At 41.6% G+C, this 20,260-nt stretch overlaps 1 protein-coding gene across 1 annotated transcript in view; it reads right to left on the reverse strand.

Moving 5' to 3' along the window:
* MARCHF10 (membrane associated ring-CH-type finger 10) overlaps positions 1 to 8,168 on the reverse strand; it is a 101,797-nt gene extending 93,629 nt beyond the window's left edge. The window contains exons 1-2 of the mRNA XM_073325999.1: positions 8,098 to 8,168; positions 1,413 to 1,524 (exon numbers count right to left, since the gene is read on the reverse strand). Coding sequence (XP_073182100.1) covers positions 1,413 to 1,499 — 87 coding nt within the window. The 5' untranslated portion in view covers positions 1,500 to 1,524; positions 8,098 to 8,168. The remainder of the gene's footprint in view (positions 1 to 1,412; positions 1,525 to 8,097) is intronic.
* Between the last annotated feature and the right edge of the window lie 12,092 nt (positions 8,169 to 20,260).

Genomic DNA, 20,260 nt, shown 5'->3' on the forward strand with positions numbered 1-20,260 from the left:
AGAGACTGGGAGAGGCTTAGTCATTATGCAAGGTAGCCTATTTCCCCTTGTTTTTTCCTCCCCCCTCCCCCCCCCCCCCCCCGACGTTCTTGTTAAACCCTGGATTTGTGCTGGAAATGGCCCACCTTGATTATCATACACAATGTAAGGAGAGTGGTCACTTTAGATAAGCTATTACCAGCAAGAGAGTGAGTTTGTGTTGGGGGGGGGGGTGAGAAAACCTGGATTTGTGCTGGAAATGGCCCAACTTGATTATCATACACATTGTAAGTAGAGTGATCACTTTAGATAAGCTATTACCAGCAGGAGAGTGGGGTGGGAGGAGGTATTTTTTCATGCTTTTTGTGTGTATATAATAAGATCTTCTACACTTTCCACAGTATGCATCCGATGAAGTGAGCTGTAGCTCACGAAAGCTTATGCTCAAATAAATTGGTTAGTCTCTAAGGTGCCACAAGTACTTCCTTTCTTTTTATGAAAATTATGAATCCCATCTTTCAAGATACTGAGCACCACATGTCTACCACTGACATCAGTGAGAACTGAAGCCAGTGAGAACTGACATCAGCACATCACAAAGGTTCAGATCCTCAAAGGTATTTAGGTGCCTAACTTTCATTGTTGAAATCAATGGAAGGTATGCAGCTAAATACATCTGAGGATCAGTAAAGTACTTAAACACATGCCTCACTTCCAGTATGTGAATAGAGTAATTCCATTGATTTCAACTACTCACATGTTTAAAGTTAGGCACTGAGTCAGAAAGGGTTAATAAGGGCCTATGAGCTCAATCAGACTCACCCTGCTACACCTGCAGTATGTCTCAAGCCTGGAAAGGGTGAGTAGAAAAGGGATGAACCCAGCATAAATGGGGCTAATTAGGAAGGAGAGCAAATCTCTCACTCTTGCTGAGTGAGAGAAACTGCTATCATTCTAGCCAGGTGAGTTAGACTGCTGGTAGACAAAGCCTCCCTGAAGGAATGTAGGCAGGCAGGCCTGCAACAGGGAGCCAAGGCAGTTGGGAAGGAAAGTGGGAGGAAGTGTGTTTGCCCAGGACTCTCTGGGCTGGTGGAAGGGCCTTAAGGAAGCAGAAATATTCCTGCTAAGTTAGGGAGTGCACTGTGAGAGGTACAGAGAAAACTCTCTTGCAGGAGAACCAACTGCATTAGGAAATGCCATTTGAATGGCCTGAAAACATTCACTGATATCTTCCTGCATGACATTTCTACTGATCTTAGAGTATAAGATAACAAAATCTAAGTTCCCTAATTAGACGTACGTGTGTGTGTGTGTGTATATATAACAATAGCATTTAGCTGTTAATCACCAGCTCATGTTCTACCTGAGTGAAGGTAACTTTCAACAAGTAACAATGAAATAGCTGAGCAAAGTCTATTGCTTTCTGGGCATACCTGATACTCTGAATCCATCTTGTGTTGCATTTCCCTCACATACTGAGCATCACTGATGAACTTCTTTCTTTCTCTGGAATCGTACATTACAGTAGGTAACCAGGACCTGCACCTAAAGCAAATATGTTGTCTTAAAGATCATTTTTTATCTCACTACTTCAGTTTTGCTCTGCTCTGATTGCCTTTTCCCTACATGTTAATTACTAATGAGGGAGAGAAGAGATGCTCCTGTCTAAAGAAAGGTCTTACAGCCTTTCTTTACTAATTACAGAGTAACCAATCACCATGAACGAACTTGTTCTGATCATTAGAAGGAAATCGGCCCAAATTTGCTGCACTGTGATCTAGTACAGCAGTAGTGTTATAGATAGCAACAAGGAATCTGATCTAGGTAAATTATTTATTAATGCAGAATTGTATAAATCCAAAATAGATTAAGGACAGAAAGCTTAAATTAGTTGTCTCCTCTGTGCAATTACTAGAAGCGAATGATTATTTCTCAAATCTGTACTGAACTGTAATACTGGAGCCTGATTTCTGCAATGTGCAACTGCCAATGTGCTCAACACCATGCAGGAGGTTATTAGTGCCTTGTGGGACTGGGCCTATTATTGGGTCCACTATTCCACCTGCCAGTGTAATTTCAGGCAGCAGAGCATACAAAGGTGCATGGATTTGTATGACTATATGAGAGAGAATTAAATTTGAACCTGAAAGGCACAGTTAAGGAGTCACTAGAAGAGAGACTCCTTTACTTCTTATAATTCTCATCCTGCTTCAGTTTGGCATATAACCTGATAGAATTTTTGCTCATACTTATGGCTCTCCTTAGACTGTAATAAATTTGCCATAGTACTAACATTCTGTAACTTTTAGACATGCCTCTGCACATAACTGGATTGCTGTATGGAAAACAGGAAAAATATACAGCAATTTTTATTAGATACCTTAATCTATCTCCTGAGAAAAAGGAGCTTAGTGGCAGCAATGTACAAAAATGTGAGGGAGAAATATATACCTTTAATGCTAATATTTCCTGGATTCTGGATGCCTCTCTTGGAACCTTATCAGTTTATAAACATAGGAGTAACAGGAAGATGGTAAGGTGATGCCATGGCCCTAGCTTCCCCTAGCAGGCAAGAGATACAGGGGAGCACAGGCTGTACCATCCAGAAGGCCACTTGGAGATGGACTTTCCCTGAGACCCAGTCCTCCCTGAACTCTCCCTGCCTACAGAGGCTGTATGTCTGAGTTTCACTGGGACAATCCCAGTTTTTCTTATGACTTTCAGGATACCTAAAATGGCCTGTTTTTTTTTTTTCTTCAAAATGTTGTACTTATTTAAAAAAAGAAGTGTTTGATATAGCAATATGCTTTGAACAATGTAAACTGATGTGTGGTGCTGCTTCACCTTCATCATGTAGTGAGCATGCATTTTATGGCAACCATTATTCAAGGCCAAAGCTTATCATAACATGTTAGGCAACTAACTACAATATGAATACAATGGTTCGATGATCCAGCCTAGTCAGAAGAGCAAAGCCACTGCTTGGACCCCTCTGGGAATGTTGAGAAGGGAGAGGATGTGTACCTAATACCCCTTCTGTCCTCATTGTACCTTCTTCCTGTGGTTCCCAGAAACATACAGAAATTGTTTGGCAATTCTGTGTGGTTTCATATAGATATAAAATTCTAGTGCATATGGTTTCATATCATTATACCATGAGTATGAAACTGCATTACCTGTATGAATACCACTTTGAGGCCTCTAAAAATTGCTAACACAAAAGCATCCCTCTTTTTATTTTAAAAATATGGTCATCTTAGCTGTGCCACACCTCACACCCTATTTAAGACTGTACCATAAAGATGTAATCTATACCAAAGTGCTTAGGAGCCCCTCCGCGATGTGTTTGCATCTTACAAGGTCTCCCAGTGTTGTATGTCACTACTGCACCATTTTCACTCAAAAAAAAATCACCTTCAGCCAGAATCCAAGTATGAAAAAAATCATCCCAAAAGCCTAAAGTTTCTGAAAAAGAGTCCCTCAAAACACAGGTCTAGAACTGAAAATTGCTGTTCATCCCAGTCCTGCTGAAAGAAGCTTTATTAATCTCTAACATTTGTTAACCACGCAGGAGAGAATACATATTAATTTAGATTTAAAACAAGTTGAATAATCACACCTGATGATTTCCAGGATGGTCTCAAAGCAGAGAGAAAAATTATTACTACAGCAATGCCTAGCAGTCTCAGTTCACACTGGAACTCCATTATGCTAGTTGCTATTCAGACACCTAATGCGATACAGTCCCTGTATCAAAGCGCTTGCTTAAACTCTACAATAGGAGAGAAACAGAGGCACAAAGAGGTAAAGTGCCTTGCCCAAAGTCACACAGCAAGTCAGTTACAGAGCCATGGCTACAAAAAAGGTCTCCTGATTTCTAGTCTAGTTTCCTACCCATTGGACGATGCTATCTCCCAGATTTATCCAGAAACATAAACTACTTCAAACAAAATCTAAAATAATAATAAAATTGCAGTAATGTAAGAGAAGGTCATACTGACTTGGTCTAAATGAGCAGTGTACAAATTTCTGGAGGGCATGTATGCTGATCACCCTGTACAGAGAGCTGCATTCAAGACATCAGCAAAAATTATCTGAGGTACACTGATGGAGAATTAGTGAGAAAACAGTGATAGCAACAGAAAAGCTCATAGACTATTAAGCAAGATACAGTCATCTCTTGCAGAAAGTTATGTGTGACAAAAGTTTTCTTAAACAATCACAGAAGCCTGAGGAAATGACAAAGGCAAACAAGGTTCCTCAAATAGAAAATGGATGTCCTGAAAATAGAAATGAAATTAAGTTCAAATACTCAGTTCAGAAATGATCCAGGACATCAAGAATCCTAATAACTGTGGGTCAGGCAGCAGGCCCTGTGAACCTGCTGTCTTGCTGTCTAATTCATTTAGCATCTGTCAAGAGAAAAGAAAAATAACACTGGCCTTAGCCAGGTTCAGCTAAGAAGATGAAAAACAGTCAATTATTTGATGTTTGAAAAAGTCAGATAGACATGCTAACAGCACCAAAAGGTTTTGGAGATATATATTAAGTTAATTAAAAGTAATGCTACTTTTTTCAGAAGAGTTGACAGATGTCATCAAATAAGGCAAGCAAAGAATGTGTGGAGTCCAGACAATAAATTATATACCTGTAAATCTTGTTCTGTGACAGGTATAATGTATTCTTGTTAACATTTTGTGTGGTCCATCACATACAATAAACACAGGCAGTCCATGAGAACATCTAAGATATAACAATCTATGTAACTTTCACTCTCAAGATTCCATGATGTCATGAAAACCTCATAATGTGCATATATACATTGTTTCACACTGTATAATTGATAAACTGTAAAGTGGCCCATGCAAAATGAAATTGAATGTCTCTGTCTGTCTGCTAGGACCTAGACAAGAACCATCATAATGTATGTCACTAACTGGCTCTCTGTTGGCAATCTCAGAAAAGAAACCAAGCATTTAGGGCTCATCTATACACAAAATTTAATCCAGAAGAAATTAGGGTAGGAATTTAAAGCAGAGCAGCTATTTCTGATTAAATCCATATGTGGATGCTTTTGTTTTGGAATATGAATACCTTATTCTGAATTAACTCTAATCTGTGGAATTAATCCAGAATAAGAATGCACATGTGGAGTCAATCAGAAGTAGTTATTCAGGAAGAACTCTCTATGTTGAGAAGTCCTCTGTGTAGAGAAGCTGTAATGGAGCTACAGAGAATGGACCTATCTTTTCATTCCTACAGATCAAGGCTGAAGTATGTTGGGAGGATGAAGTGGAGGAATTTAAACTAATGTTGCCCATGCCATATATTTTCAGGAATTAAAAAGAGATGTTCAAGGCCTTTTACAAACATTAGTAGTCCCACACAAATTAGTGATGATTTTTAAGAACTATAAAGAGGATACAGGGATTTATTTTCATGAGAAAAAGGTGAATTTATCAGAAATAAGGACATACTTGCTAACTGTAAATAAACTTCATATTCTCATAGTTATTACAAATGACATTTTAACTTTGACAGCTCCTCACCTTTGAAATTGTCTCTCAATTTAAAATGCAATCACTGCTGTATTCACTGCAGCTACTGGTCCCTGATGGTACTATGGTGGGCTGTATTAATTCTCTGAAGGTGAATCCTGCTCACAATTAATAGGAGAAGGTAAGGGAGAAGGAAAAAGGGGAGGGAAAGGAAGAGGAAAGGAAGGGGCATGGGAAGATAAAAGATGATTAAAGAAGAAAGAAATGGGAAAGAGAATGCAAAGCTGGAAGCCATGGTTCTCTCCTATAAACATTCCGTTTACCTAGGCATTTTCAATGACTTAATATTCTAAGAACGCTGACATAAACAGTGAGAATATTTTTCCCATCAGAATACTTGAGGTCATTCTGCTGAAGTTATTCTCCAGGGGCCAAATTCAGCTTTTACACCACTATAAAGCCAGTCACTCTGCTGAAGCAAATCTGGATTTACAACTGTGGTAATGAGAGCAGAAGTTAGCTCAGCTATTATATTTGTCTGCATCACCTGGAGGCCTGTGACTAAGTGAGAATTTCAGCTTTCATTTAAAAAAATCAAGAACACTTTTTTTTGGCTTTACAGTTGTGGATGAAAGTGTTTGAAAAAGTGAGAAAAGCACATCCTAAATGCGCAGAAACCATACGGGAAATAAAAAAAATACCACTTTTTTCTTTTAATTTCATAAGTTTTAAGCTCGTCTTATGGTCTTTGGATCCTACCATGATTTTTTTTGGATAGCAGTACTGGGTATTAATATTTCTGTTAGGAGAAGGGAAACCACACACAGGTCTGATAGCCACATAGTGACATAAATAGTACATTGTATTATGTTGGTGGGGGGTTGTTTGTTTGACTATATTTATTCATTTTATTTCCTATATGTTCTAAGCCTGCAACCCCTTACACTGGAGTGAATGGAACTGCTCACATCAGCATGAACTATTACATCAGTAAGGCTTTGTATTGTGCCTATCAAACTCTTCGTTCTGCATCTGGGACACTGTACTAAAAGAAATTAAAATACTGTGAAACCTATGCTAACCATCACCTGTCCTAATGCCAAATCTCTGCAGAAGTTCCTCCATATTAATCACTTTGTATTATGCAGCCATCTGTTACAACACCCAGAAAAGTGGCAGACCCTTGGGAGGGGCAGTATAAATAGTCTTCACTTTAATAGTAGACTAGGTTAATTATAAAGAAAAAGAAACATAGACTGGGTAGAGAGAAATGGGGGGAAATTCATGCGAAAATTACTGAACATTTAGAACCAGTGTCCCGCTTGAGTAGACACAAATGAGACAACAGCTCCAGCCTTCTAAGGTGATAAGTGCTCTTGGCAGCATTTATACTAACATCTGACTGGAAAACTCCAGGATTATCACTGAGCCCAGTCCCCTGAAAGCTGAGGCAACCCCAACATACAATTCCATTGATAAATTTCTCAAGTTCCATCTTAAAATTAGTCAGGTTGTTTGCCCCTACTGCTGTTGGAAAGCTGTTTCAGAACATCGCACTTCTTCCTTTCATATTCTTTTGGGTAACACCCCCACCCAGCAGTGTGCATCCCAAATTGCATAAAAAGCCCTAGCCTGCACCCCAAATCAAATGTCCCTCTCTCAGCACATATAACATGTTGGATGACACCTGTTACTGCCTTCTCAGATGAACATACATTGTCAGTGACCATCCCATGTCTTAGAGGTTTCCTGTATTTGTTCAACTGAGTGTATTTTGAACATTTGGATGCAGGATAGGGAGCTAGATGAGGCCTCCCACCCAAGGGCAGTGCTTTGGGAGTGGGGATTTACCTGGCTTTACCAACATACCTTTGAATAGTGCAGAAATCCTCCCCCAGAGACACCTTGGGAGGGGGATATATGGGAGGGGGGTTAGTTGCTACACTAATGGAGCCTGAAAGCTAGTCCCTGGGAACGCTCCCTTAGGAATGAGTGGTGGGCTTCCCCTCCCTGAGGATGGGGGGAATGCTGTGGAGGCTTCTCCTGTGGGAGGATCAGGAGGACTCTGCTCTGATGAGAGGATGCTCAGGGGGTTCATCCCTAGAGATGGTGGGGAGAGATCTCCCTTTGATGGAGACGCTGGAGCATGCACCACTGAGAAAGGGGTGTTTTGGGGGATCGCTCCCCTATGAGGAGGAGGTGTCTTCCCAAATGGGGGGGGTCCTCCTCTCTGAGGCACTGAGGGAAGCGTTGCTCCCTGGGTGTGTGGGGGGGGGGGCGCTGGATCACTCCCTTGGGACTGTGCGTTTAACAGGTCTCCCTGAAATGGGGAACAGGCCCTTGCTCGATGGGGGAGTACTGGGGTGCTCCCTCGGTGGGTGGGGTCTTTTAGGAGGTTCCCCCAGGACGTACAGGCAGGGTCCTCCCTGACGGGGGTGCTGGGGCCCAAGGGATGGGGGGGTAAGGTGGGCTCCTCCAGGAGCTGAGGATGGGGGCTCTCCAGTGGGAGGGGTTCCGGGTGGTGTTTGGGAGGACGGGGTCTCCCGCCGAGGGTGAATTCAGGGGGGTGTTTGGGGCGTGCCCGCGGCGCTTCTGGAGGCGCGGGCTCCCCGCCGCTCACCTCGCGAGGCCTTCCCCAGCTCGCCCCTCTGCCAGGCCGGCGTCTGGCTGTTCCCAAGGCAACCGCGCCAGCCTGCCGGCTGCGGCGCGCGCCGCTCGGGAGCGAGCTGGGGGGAGCGAGCGCGCGCCTGTGGCCGGGGCCAATCACCGGGAAGCGAGCCGGGCCTAGTCGCCTGCAGGAAACTGGAGGGGGAAGTGGGGAGGGGCAGAGAGAAAGGGGAGGGGGCAGGGAGAAGGAGGAAGGGGAATGACAGAGCGGGAGGGGCAGCGAGAAGGGGGAAGGGAATGGGTGAGGGGATGGGGGAAGGGAATGGGAGTGGGGATGAAGGAGGAGGGGGGCAAATACAGGCAAAAAGTGGGGCTGCAAGGGGGATAGAAGCCAGGGTGAAGGGCCAGAGACTGGGGTGGGGGTGGCCTGTGCCCCTGTCACAGGATCCTGGGTTGCCACACTGAGGCACTGGAGTTGGGCCCTGGTTAGAGCTGGGCAACTAACTGATTTTCTGGTTCACTGGCAGTTCTGACAAATCAAAACAAAAGTTCCCTTCCTGTTCAACTACAACCGAGATTGTTTTGGAATTTTCAGCAGCCCAAAAAGTCAGCGAAGTTTCATTTTAGGTATGTTCAGTAAAAGGAAATGAAGTGCTAGATTCACAAACCTGGGGCTGGCAATGCCCCCCTTCTAACTATTAGCCCAGTAGTCAGAGCACTCACCCAGGATGTGGGAGGCCCAGGTTTGAATTTCCCCCCCAGAGCAGGGACTAAAAGCCAGGTGTCCCTCCTCTAGTCCCCTAAATACCAGGCTAGATTCATTCTCTCTCACTCTCTGCCCCAATGTCCATTCAAGAACTTTATACAAAGTGAGTAAGCTTCAGCAAGAAAGATGAAGCGAGATCCACCGCCAGAATAACCCTGTGCTTAGGGAATTCACCTGGGTGGGTGAAGACATGGGTTTAAGTCCCTGCTGCCAAATGGGTATTCAAACCCAGCTCTCCCACATCCTGATGAAGGCCTTAGCGGCTGAGCTAAAGATCATAAGAGGGTGGTGGTGGTGGTGGTGGTGGCAGAGCACCTCCTCTGGTCATTTTGTGAAGCGCTTGCCCAAAATATCTAAATGTTTGTTTCAGCTGAAACAATTTGCTGAAATCGACACAAATTCATGAAACATTTTTTGTCTACCTGACTCTGCTTTTTCTGGGGTGGGGGAGGGGAGTTTCAAGACAAATTTTTTCCCTTCTATCTGAGTCCCTGTCTATCTGAGTCAGTGCAAAGGACTCACATAGACAGATAGGATTTACCTTCTGGGCTGGAGTGTGTCTGAAACTCTGGTCGTGGTTCATGAGGTTCCCAAATTCCCTTTCAGGATTGCTTCTGTGAAACATTGTCACATTGTATCAGGTCAGACACAACAATATGGTGCCAAGGTGTCAGGTCATTGTTGGTAAAATTTACAGCTGACACAAAGGTTGGCTGGGTGGTGAATGACAGCAAAGGGAAGTCACTGATACACAGCTGAATCATTTGGTAAGGTGAGCTCATTCAAATCATGTGGTTTTATCTAGCCCAATGCACAGCCATACATATCTTGGAACAAAGAATGTAGGTCCTATTCACAGAATGTGGGATTATATCCTGGTAATCTGTAACTCTGAAATGACAGTGTAGGTCACTGAGGCATCTGAAAGTGCTAATTGCTCAACTGAACATGAATTCCCAGTGCTATATGGTGACTGAGATGGCTACAAGTCCTTGGATGCATAAACAGGGGAATATAGAATAGTAGTAGGGAGATAAGTGTTGAGTAAAGCACTACAAGAATGATTCAAGGTCTTGAAAATATACCTTACTAATAGATAGGACTGTCAATTAATTGTAGTTAACTCACACGATTAACTCAAAACAATCACGATTAATCACACTGTTAACAATAGAATACCAATAGAAATTTATTAAATATTTTTGGATATTTTTCTACATTTTCAAATATATCGATTTCAATTACAACTCAAAATACAAAGTGTACAGTGCTCACTTTATATTATTTTTGTGCACTGTAAAAATGATAAAAGAAATGGTATTTTTCAATTCACCTCATACAAATATTATAGTGCAATCTCTTTATCATGACAGTGCAACTTACAAATATAGGGGTTTTTTTGGTTACATAACTGCACTCAAAAACAAAACAATGTAAAACTGTAGAGCCTACAAGTCCACTCAGTCCTACTTCTTGTTCAGCCAATCACTAAGAGAAACAAGTTTGTTTACATTTAAAGGAGATATTGCTGCCCACTTCTTAGTTACAATGTCACCTGAAAGTGAGAACAGATGTTTGCATGGCACTGTTGTAGCTGGCGTAGCAAGATATTTACATTCCAGATGCACTAAAGATTCATATGCCTCTTCATGCTTCGGCCATCGTTCCAGAGGACATGTGTCCATGCTGATGGCGCTCGTTAAAAAAATAATGCGTTAATTAAATTTGTGACTGAACTCCTTGGGGGAGAATTGTATGTCTCCTGCTCTCTTTTACCCACATTCTGCCATATATTTCATGTTATAGCAGTCTCAGATGATGATCCAGCACATGTTGTTTGTTTTAAGAACACTTTCACTGCAGATTTGACAAAATGCAAAGAAGGCACCAGTGTGAGATTTCTAAAGATAGCTACAGCATTCAACCCAGGATTTAAGAATCTGAAATGCCTTCCAAAATCTGAGAGACATGAGGTGTGGAGCATGCTTTCAGAAGTCTTAAAAGAACAACACTCCAATGTGGAAACTACAGAACCCGAACCACCAAAAAAGAAAATCAACCTTCTGCTGGTGGCATCTGACTCAGATGATGAAAATGAACATGTGTCGGTCCCCACTGCTTTGGATCATTTTCAAGCAGAATCCATCAGCAGCATGGACTCATGTCCTCTGGAATGGTGGTTAAAGCATGAAGGGACATATGAATCTTTAGTGCACCTGACATGTAAATATCTTGCAACACTGGCTACAACAGTGCCATGCCTGTTCTCACTTTCAGGTGACATTGTAAACCAGAAGCAGGCAGCATTATCTTCTGCAAGTGTAAACAAACTTGTTTATCTGAGTGATTGGCAGAACAAGAAATATGGACCAACTGGACTTATAGGCTGTAAAGTTTTACACTGTTTTATTTTTGAATGCAGGTTTTTTTGTACATAATTATACATTTGTAACTTCAACTTTCATGATAAAGAGATTGCACTACAGTACTTGTATTAGGTGAATTGAAAAATACCATTTCTTTTGTTTTTTACAGTGCAAATATTTGTAATAAAAATAAATATAAAGTAAGCACTGTACACTTTTTATTCTGTGTTGTAATTGAAATCAATATATTTGAAAATGTAGAAAACATCCAAAAATATTTAAATAAATGGTAGTCTATTATTAACAGCATGATTAATCACAATTATTTTTTTTAATCACTTGACAGCCCTAATAATAGACTTAAGGAGCCCAGTGCTGTTTAGCATATCAGAAAGAAAGTAAACAAGCAACTTGTTCAGTCTATAAAAATACCTACGACTGCAGAAGACATCTGATACTAGAGGGCTCATTAATTTACCAAACAAAGGCATAACAAGATCCAATGATTGAACACTGAAGCTAGAAAAATTCAAACTGGCAACACGGTGTGAATTTTTAACAGCGTAAAAGTCCCTTCTGGTCTTTAGCTCTCAGAGAGGTACAAAGTCATTCAAGTACAAGCTACAACTCCTGTGTTCTGTTCCCAGCTCTGCCACTGGTTTGCTGTGGGAGCTTGGGTCAGTTTACATATTTGCCTACATTTCTCTGTATGTAAAATGGGCTTAATATTACTTCACTATCTGAAGAGGGTTATGTGAAACTTAGACATTGATTTAGCAAAGCACTGCTTAATTTTAATCACATGAGTATGTAACTGGTAATGGGGTAAATTATGTACAACTATTATTACACTCCCCTTTCCTGTACTTCAGTTGAACTCTTCCGAAGCACAGCACAAAGTTTCCTCTTTTTGGAATTTTCAGAAAGCCTTACACAGAGTCAAATCCCACTGCTATCATATTCAAAACCTTGAAAGGAGATAATAGATACAGATCATAAAACAAATTCAAATCTCTTCACTGCTGCTGGTCTCCTCCTACTTGGGGGGCAGGAGAGTTAGGGAGGGAATGTGGTAGTATAAAGCATGGGATTACAAGATGGCATGGCACTATTCACATGCTTAAAGTTAAGCACACCTTTAAGTCCTTTGCTGAACTGGGGCTTAATTAGTGTTTGGAGATCATCAAATTAAAAGTGATATAGGAGTTTAGACTATTACTAATGTCTAGTTGGTAACAAGAAGGCCTTTAAAATCTGACTTGCCAACTCCAGGATTTACTACATACAGGATACATATGTGAAACACACTTCTGCACTGTGACTGAATATATCTGGGTCATGTTGACATCCTAGTAAACAGCTGCCCATTCCAGACTTGAAAGGATGAAACCAACACAAGCAAAGAATATTCAAAATTAAGAATCCCGCTCTACCCTTAACTCATCCCCTTTAGTACTGCAGAGCTTCCAGAACTCAGTGATATCCTTAATTTGGAATTTCCTTGTTTGTTGGTGTCAGGCCATAAGTTTTATTTGAATGTTTGTTGTTGTTGTTCATTCAACCTCCTTTTACTGAAACAAAGTAAAAGGTTGAGTTAAATAGTGGCAGAATATTACAGCACTGGCAGAGTATTAGTTCCTGGTGTAGTATATCTTGTCTCTGGGCTGGCCCTTTAAGTGGAGTCAGATTCCCCCAGCCTACCAGTGACAGGCTCTGCTGAAGGAAGCAAGCCAACCCAGCTCTACCTGGAGATAGTTAACTGCCTAAACAGCTGAAAGAGACAAGGTGTTCCATACCTGTTTTTTCATTAGTTGACCCACAACATTACGTGGGATCTGGATCTGGTAGTTCCTCCCCTTAGACTGGGGGAGGAGTCTTTAGTTGTTGGCAGGCTTGTTCCCACCCATCCCTGGATTCTCAATAACTGGAAGAGACAAGGTGGGTGAGGTCATATTTTTTATCTGCTGTTGGTGAGAGAGATAAGCTTTGGAGCTACACAGAGCTCATCTTCAACTATCTAGAAGGCAGTTAAGTAAGGAGCGCCGGGGCCTAATAAAAATTTAGTAGAGCTCAGTTGGGGAGAGCCCCTGAAGAGAAAGTAAGTTCTGGAGGGAAGGAGTTCTTGGGGAGCCTGAACTAGCCAAAAGTTGTACTCCTAAGGCAGGGAGGCTTGTGAAGGACCCTGAGCAAGCAGGGGAAAGAACTGCACAGCTTTCTAGGTAGTGGAGAAGCCTGAGGTCTTACAGGAGAAGGAGCTGCTGTTGGGACCTGGATACTTTTGTTTCTTGGACTTTTAAGTTTGGTTTGGGCTCTGAGGTAAGAACCTTTAAACCACTATATATAGTCTTCACTTCAGAAACTTTGTTAAAGAGAGCAATACAGGTGAAAAGTAAAGTGTGTGGCTTCTCTTTGATCTTGCTATAAGGCTGTTCGAGTGATTTCATTACCTCATCTGGGGGACACTGAGGCAGGACATTGCGGAACCACATTCACCCATGAGGGAGTGCTTGGGGGATCATGGTGTTCCTTTTACATACCCATTGCTGTTTTGTCTTTTCTTGCTGGTATTACTTGATTTTTAGTGCCACCTTTATTTGGAGCTGTACAAGACACACCAGTGAAGACAAAGCTTACTCCAAAGAGCTTACAGTCTAAACCTGGTGGGAGTCCCAAGAGGCTATTATGATATCATGGGAGCTAGGCCCCTAACCTGCATAGATATGTAGTGAGATGTACAAAAATGCATCTTTAGGCACCCAATCATCATCATTATCACTGCAAATCCTTGGTGGGGGTTGAGACATAGAATATCAGAATTGGAAGGGACCTCAGGAGGTTATCTAGTCCAACCCCCTGCTCAAAGCAGGACCAATCCCCAATTTTTGCCCCAGATCCCTAAATGGCCCCCTCAAGGAATGAACTCACAACCCTGGGTTTAGCAGGCCAATGCTCAAACCGATAGATGATGGATTGATGTCTAACTAGGTCCTTAAGACTATGTGGCTGGATATTCAGTCTGTAGTTATCATCGGCAATCTTATTCCACCACCTACATGGTTATCATGTTATTGCTGACTGCCTAAATGTCTGTAAATCTGGCCCATAATCTGAAGTGTGGGGTTCTGGCTTCCCTTTGAACAGGTGCGCAAAGCGGGGTGAAGGGCAGGGAAGGAAGGAGTCTCTGCATTTGTACCCTCTCTTGCGCACCCACCTGATCAAAGGGTGTCCATAGAACACATCTGAGTCCATTATGGTGCTGATACAGAGTCCCAGTGAAACTAATGACTTCACTAGGAGCAGGTTCCATCCCATTGCTGGTCAGTTTGTTTTTTGTGGTGTGTGTATATATATATATATTTTTTTAATTTGCTACTTACATATATTTGTTTGACCTTCCTTCTCCCCTTCTTTCAATAGTCGCTTTTTATTAAATGGTGGTATGTGAACTTAGCGGTTCTGTGGGGCAGATGATGAAGGCAAAGAACTAAAGTGACAACTAACTCATTTTATCCATATGATTTTAAATTGCTTATTTCTTTATATAAATAACAGACCTGAGGTTGCTATTCCAGTTTACTTTATCCCAACAATGAATCCTTGAATTTATATATCAGTTTGTGTTCTGTCCTTTTTTTTTTTATTGTAGTTTAGTACTATAAAGTGAATGCCTGTGATTCCTGTTCTGTGCAAGCCACAGATGAGGTGCAGTATAGTGCAGCATTTTCTAATGGTATCGTGAGTGTGCCCTGAGAAGAAGCTTTTGCTTGCCTGAGATGTCTGTGGAATTCTTCTGTAGCAAAATATCCCGAGCATACCCTAAAAGAGCAGTATCAAATTATTTTCAACACCTGGATTTCTTCTTTTTTTTGTGCAGTTTTATTTTATAAATACTGAAAAATCCAGCTTTTGGATGGATTTATTTAAAATGTCATATAAGGATAAATCATTGTTTGATTCAAGACCTTGTTTCTAGGAGGAGCCTATGCCACAGCAACCAATGCCTCGGGTACAGGTTGTTACATCCTTTAATCCCAAACCATTATAAATCCAATACAAAATTTGTGTCCTCACAGCAACAAACATCATCAGACTTCCTGACTAGTCCCATTAAACTAATCTGAAATAATAAGACATTAAATTTTTTTATTACTACTACTATGGTGTGGAAGCCACAGGAACTTAAACAAAGCTGAAAATAGTGGTATTTGGGTAAACCCGAATATGATGGTGTTTGCGTTTTACATTTTTCACAGCCTTATTAAATACCTCAGGGAGCGCTTTATTGGAACCAAAATAACACAAGATCTGGTCTTGTGATACTTCCACCATGCTGAAGCTGAAATACCGTTGTATTATCTCAATCCATAAATGGATTAAAAATAATAAAAGCAAAAAATCTGACTCTACACCTACTCCCCATAGCAATTAAAAGATTTATATTTTTTTACATTTTAAAATTCTCTTGAAATGTTTGGAATCCAAACAGCACATCGTGCTACTACATTAGAACTAAGTGACATTAGCTGGAAACAAAACTGAATCTAGCTATTTTCATTGTACCTAGCTTAACAAAATGCAAAAGTTAAATACAGCAAAGCTGGTAAAAATTAAGTTGATTTTAAAAACCTTTTTTTAATATTTAAGGTACTGTAATAATTTAAGGTACTGTAATAACAAAGATAAGTGGCAAATGTATCCCTGGTGTATCTCCACTAACTGCCATTAAGTTTGATACAAATTGGGCTTAATGATAATGAAAGGAAACCTTTTGATATACGTTGTGACTTACGTCTTTTAAAGGAATTAAACAAAATTTTGGAAACTGTGTCAAGCTGTTGAATATGACCAAATGGGGTGCAGTTTTTTTCCATCCTGACTATACTACCATGCTGTTATGAAGATCTGCATTTGCTACAAGGGGAAAAAAATACTGCTGACTTGTATGGTTGCACAGGTTTGTATGTCTACATTTCTGGTGCATTGGTGGTATATTGCCTAAACCAGTGGCTTCCAAACTTTAACAACCTATGAACCTCTTTCACGAAAATATCAAATCTCACAAACCCCCTCCTAAAAATGAATATTTCCAGGGATTTTCTCCCTTACCTGAGCATAAATTATAGAACCATTTGGGTTTTTTATGACATGGTTATTACACACTATTTATCATTACATTATGATAACGGCAACTCTCTCCCAAGATTTCACTTTTGTAGCTCATATCACTTCGATTAAGCCTCCTATATATTTCATCAGGGAGTACCAGACGTGAAACAGAATGAAGGTATTTAAGAAACCAACTCAAATAAAGAATTCCTCCACAAGCATTCGGGTCTTGAGCAGTTCAGGCAAACAACACACAACTACAACAAAGCTTAAACTTGTTCTTCATAATTTAAAAAACAACACTAGCAGCCTATTTAATTTTAGAAACAGCAAAAAATATCCACCTCCCTTTCCATTTCTCATAAGGAGTCTTGACGTTTCCATCTCCTGAGTGTGATGGATGCACTTGCTTTGATCTGCATAGCTCTTGGAAGTCCAGAATCATTGGAGAAAGGTAAAGTCTCCGGTCTGGTTCAGCATTGAGTCAGCTTCTGTATTTGGTTTTCAAATATGCATATGAGGAAAATACTTTCTTGCATAAGTATGTTGTTGAAAATGGTAACAAAACTATAGTAGCTTTTTCTGCCAGCAGGGGGTACTCGTTTCTTAAACTCAGCCAAAAGTTGATCAGTGACAGACTTCTGAAACTCCTTTTCAGTTCGTAATCACAGGAGATCTCAATCAATTTCTCTTTTCCTCAGTGCTCAATATCTGCATTGAGAAAGTGGATCATCAAAGGGGTTGCGAATAGAGTCATTATCCCCTGACGTAGCTGGAAAGTATTGCCTGAACACTGTGCAAAGTCCTTCTAAGTGTGTAGTTATATTGGTTTTAGTGTACTGATCCAACCGAAGTTTATGTTCTGCCAGGAAGTCATGGTCACGGGGTTCAGGCTGCCGGCCCCCCTGCCTGGGGTCCCTAGGGACGGCTTTGTCCGCCATTACAGAATTTTTTTCTGAAAACCCCCTGATACATTTTGTGAACCCCCAAGGGTTCATGAACCCCAGTTTAGGAACCACTGGCCTAAACAGATGGAGGGCAAAGAAAGAGATGCAGAACCATTTGCAGGCACTCTTCCTACAAGAGGCCTTGTCAGTTAAGTCCTCATGTTCTATCCAGGACCCAAAGAGGCCATCTTTCACTTATTTCCAACCTGTCTTTAGGGCCTAAAAAGCCTAGCCAAGTGCCTAAATTGACACTGGTTTCTGGATCCAGGGCCAAAATAAATAAGATCCATACCTCTGTTAGAACAGAGGATCCATTCAACTCCTCTTCCACTTCCAGTAGTTTTGAATGATCTTCGTATATCTAAGGGGATCCACTTGTTAGGGGGCTTATTCCTTCACCCACTTACTTCCCTGGTCCTTCTCGCATGAACAGAGAGCAACAATACCCGAAGTCCAAAGGTGCAAACAATTCAATGTTTATTGGGGTGAACTTCCAGCAAGCATGATTCCAGTTTCCTTCCTTAGTATCCTCCTTCCCAGCTCTGACACCACAAAGCCTTACACCTGTGTCCCTGTTCCCATTCCTGCCCTTAGCCAAACATGATTCCAACTTCCTTACTCCCATTCCCTGTTCCCATTTCCCCCTTTAGCAAAACATGATTCCAATTTTCTTATCCCCATTCCCTGTTCCCATCTCCCCCTTTAGCAAAACATGATTCCAATTTTCTTACCCCCATTCCCTGTTCCCATCTCACACACCCACCCACACCCCGTCACTTCCTCATTGACTACAGATTATATAGTAAAACTTGAATTCTGCTTAGCTATACCTTAACCAATCATTTTCCTGAAATTTAACTAACCAATCCTAACATATTGTAACATGATTATGTAACCAATTATATCCCACCACCTCAATTAGTTTACACCCAGCAAAATTAATTATACAGCAGACAGGAACAATCACAGAACCAGACAGAGATTATACAGACAAACAACAGCAAAGTGGGAACTATAATGACAAAACAATACAGAAGTGAGGATTTCACATCCCAGCTATTGATAAGTGAGTTCTTGCCAGACAGGATGCTATCAAACTAAGTTTCCTTTTACATTTTCTAGGCACTTCCCTTTCTCTGGAGGTGATAGGAATACAATCCTGTCCTGATAGTGCCTAACAGCCCAATAGCACCTTATTTCAATGTGACTAGTTTGGAATGTGAGGATGTGACCGTTCGCTTCCCAGCTTATGGCTGCCTCTGCTGCTTAGCCAAAGGCCTGAGCCTGAGAACAGGGCCACAAACTGTCACAGTAAGAGAAGGCCCTTACACCAGCAGACAGTGATTTTGATTCTTTCTTTTATACCTCTATCACTAGCCAAGTGATAAGAATACACCTAAATTCTTAGAGTACAGGCCTTTGCAGACAGGCCTGAATATCTATATCCTAACACCACTCCTAACACAAAAAGAAAAGGAGTACTTGTGACACACTCTTTCTTAAAAGGAGAAGCAGGATGAAGCTCCAGCTGTGGCAGATCCATTGTATTACTCAGGTAAGCAGGGCCAACCAGCTCTTAAGCATCCTTCTGCAGCCCTGAAATGCAAAGGTCAGTCTCTACTGGCACTGTTTTTCTCCTCCCGGTACATGCAAGTTTCATAGGTGCCGACTTCCCCTCTTCCTGGAGGGTGCTCACCCCCAACCCTGCTCCTAACCCCGCCCTGGCACCACCCTTGCCATGCCCCCATTCCACCCCTTCCCCCAAGTCCCCGCCCCTGCCCCACCTCTTCGCTGCTGTCTCCTCTGAGCACACCACGTCCACACTCCTCCCCCTCCCTCCTGGAAAGTCCTAAGTGCCGCCAAACAGCTTTTGGGCGGTGGAAGTGCTGGGAGGGAGGGTGAGGAGCGGGGACACGGCACGCTCGGGGGAGGCGAGGTGGGGGGAGCTTGGCTGCCGGTGTGTGCGGAGTACCCACTAATTTTTCCCCGTGGGTGCTCCAGCCCCGGAGCACCCATGGAGTCGGCACCTACGGCCGGTTTAATAAGTTTGTTTATGGTGTAACTTTTGCCTATGTTAGTATTTATTTTCAGTGGCCCTGATTTTAATTTACATTAAGGCCTGTGTCCTCAGGCTGTATGAAAGAGCCTTAAAATGTTTGTAGATGATATTTATTCTAGCACTGACTCTATGCTGCTCTAGCACTGTGAAAGGCCTTTAAAGGGACCTCATTGTAAACGAGAATTGGGCCCAGTTCAGGTTTATATGACCATCTGTGCATTGCATCTCATCTTGCATATGTATTTGCTGTCATTTGTGAAGTGCATTTGCTGACCTGGACTCTAGGCAAAGCAGTGTTGCCAACTCTTGTGACTTTATCATGAATCTTGTAATATTTGATATTTTACTTAACGCTCCAGCTCCTGGAGAGGTGAGAATCTCTGCTTTCTTTTTCTTCTTTTTATATTTTTAAAGCATGCTTCTAGCTCCCATGATTACAGAGAAAAGCTTAAAAATGTGACAGGAGTGTACCTTGAAGGCTCAAAAAACAGAATTCAGATAACCAAAGCCTGAAAGTAACATTTCTAAAAAAAAAAAAAACATGTTTAAGCCAATCATGATTTGTAGGGGTCCCAATCTATAACTCCTGAACATTTGGGATCTGCCTTAATGGCACTGATTCTGAAAGGCTCCACTGGTCTCTTAACCCAGATGTGCGTTTTTCGGTAGTGTGAACGTGCTTGACTTACTGGTAAGTAACCTTCATTTGTCTGTTAGATTTCATTTTAAATGCTAATAACTTAATCAAAATCACTGACTTAATTGCAGCTGTAGGATTGAGGCACCAAAGGGGGTGGGGTTTTTGTTTGTTTAGGTTTTTTTGGGTTAAACTAAAGCCAAAAATGTATGTGTTTTTAGTGTAAATGCATGACAATTAGCAGGTATGCCCTGTGCAGCTGGAGGAACACCAGGATTCTGACTCCTAGAGATGG

This window comes from Lepidochelys kempii, chromosome 27 (assembly GCF_965140265.1).
Source record: "Lepidochelys kempii isolate rLepKem1 chromosome 27, rLepKem1.hap2, whole genome shotgun sequence".
In the NCBI taxonomy this organism is placed as follows: Eukaryota; Metazoa; Chordata; order Testudines; family Cheloniidae; genus Lepidochelys; species Lepidochelys kempii.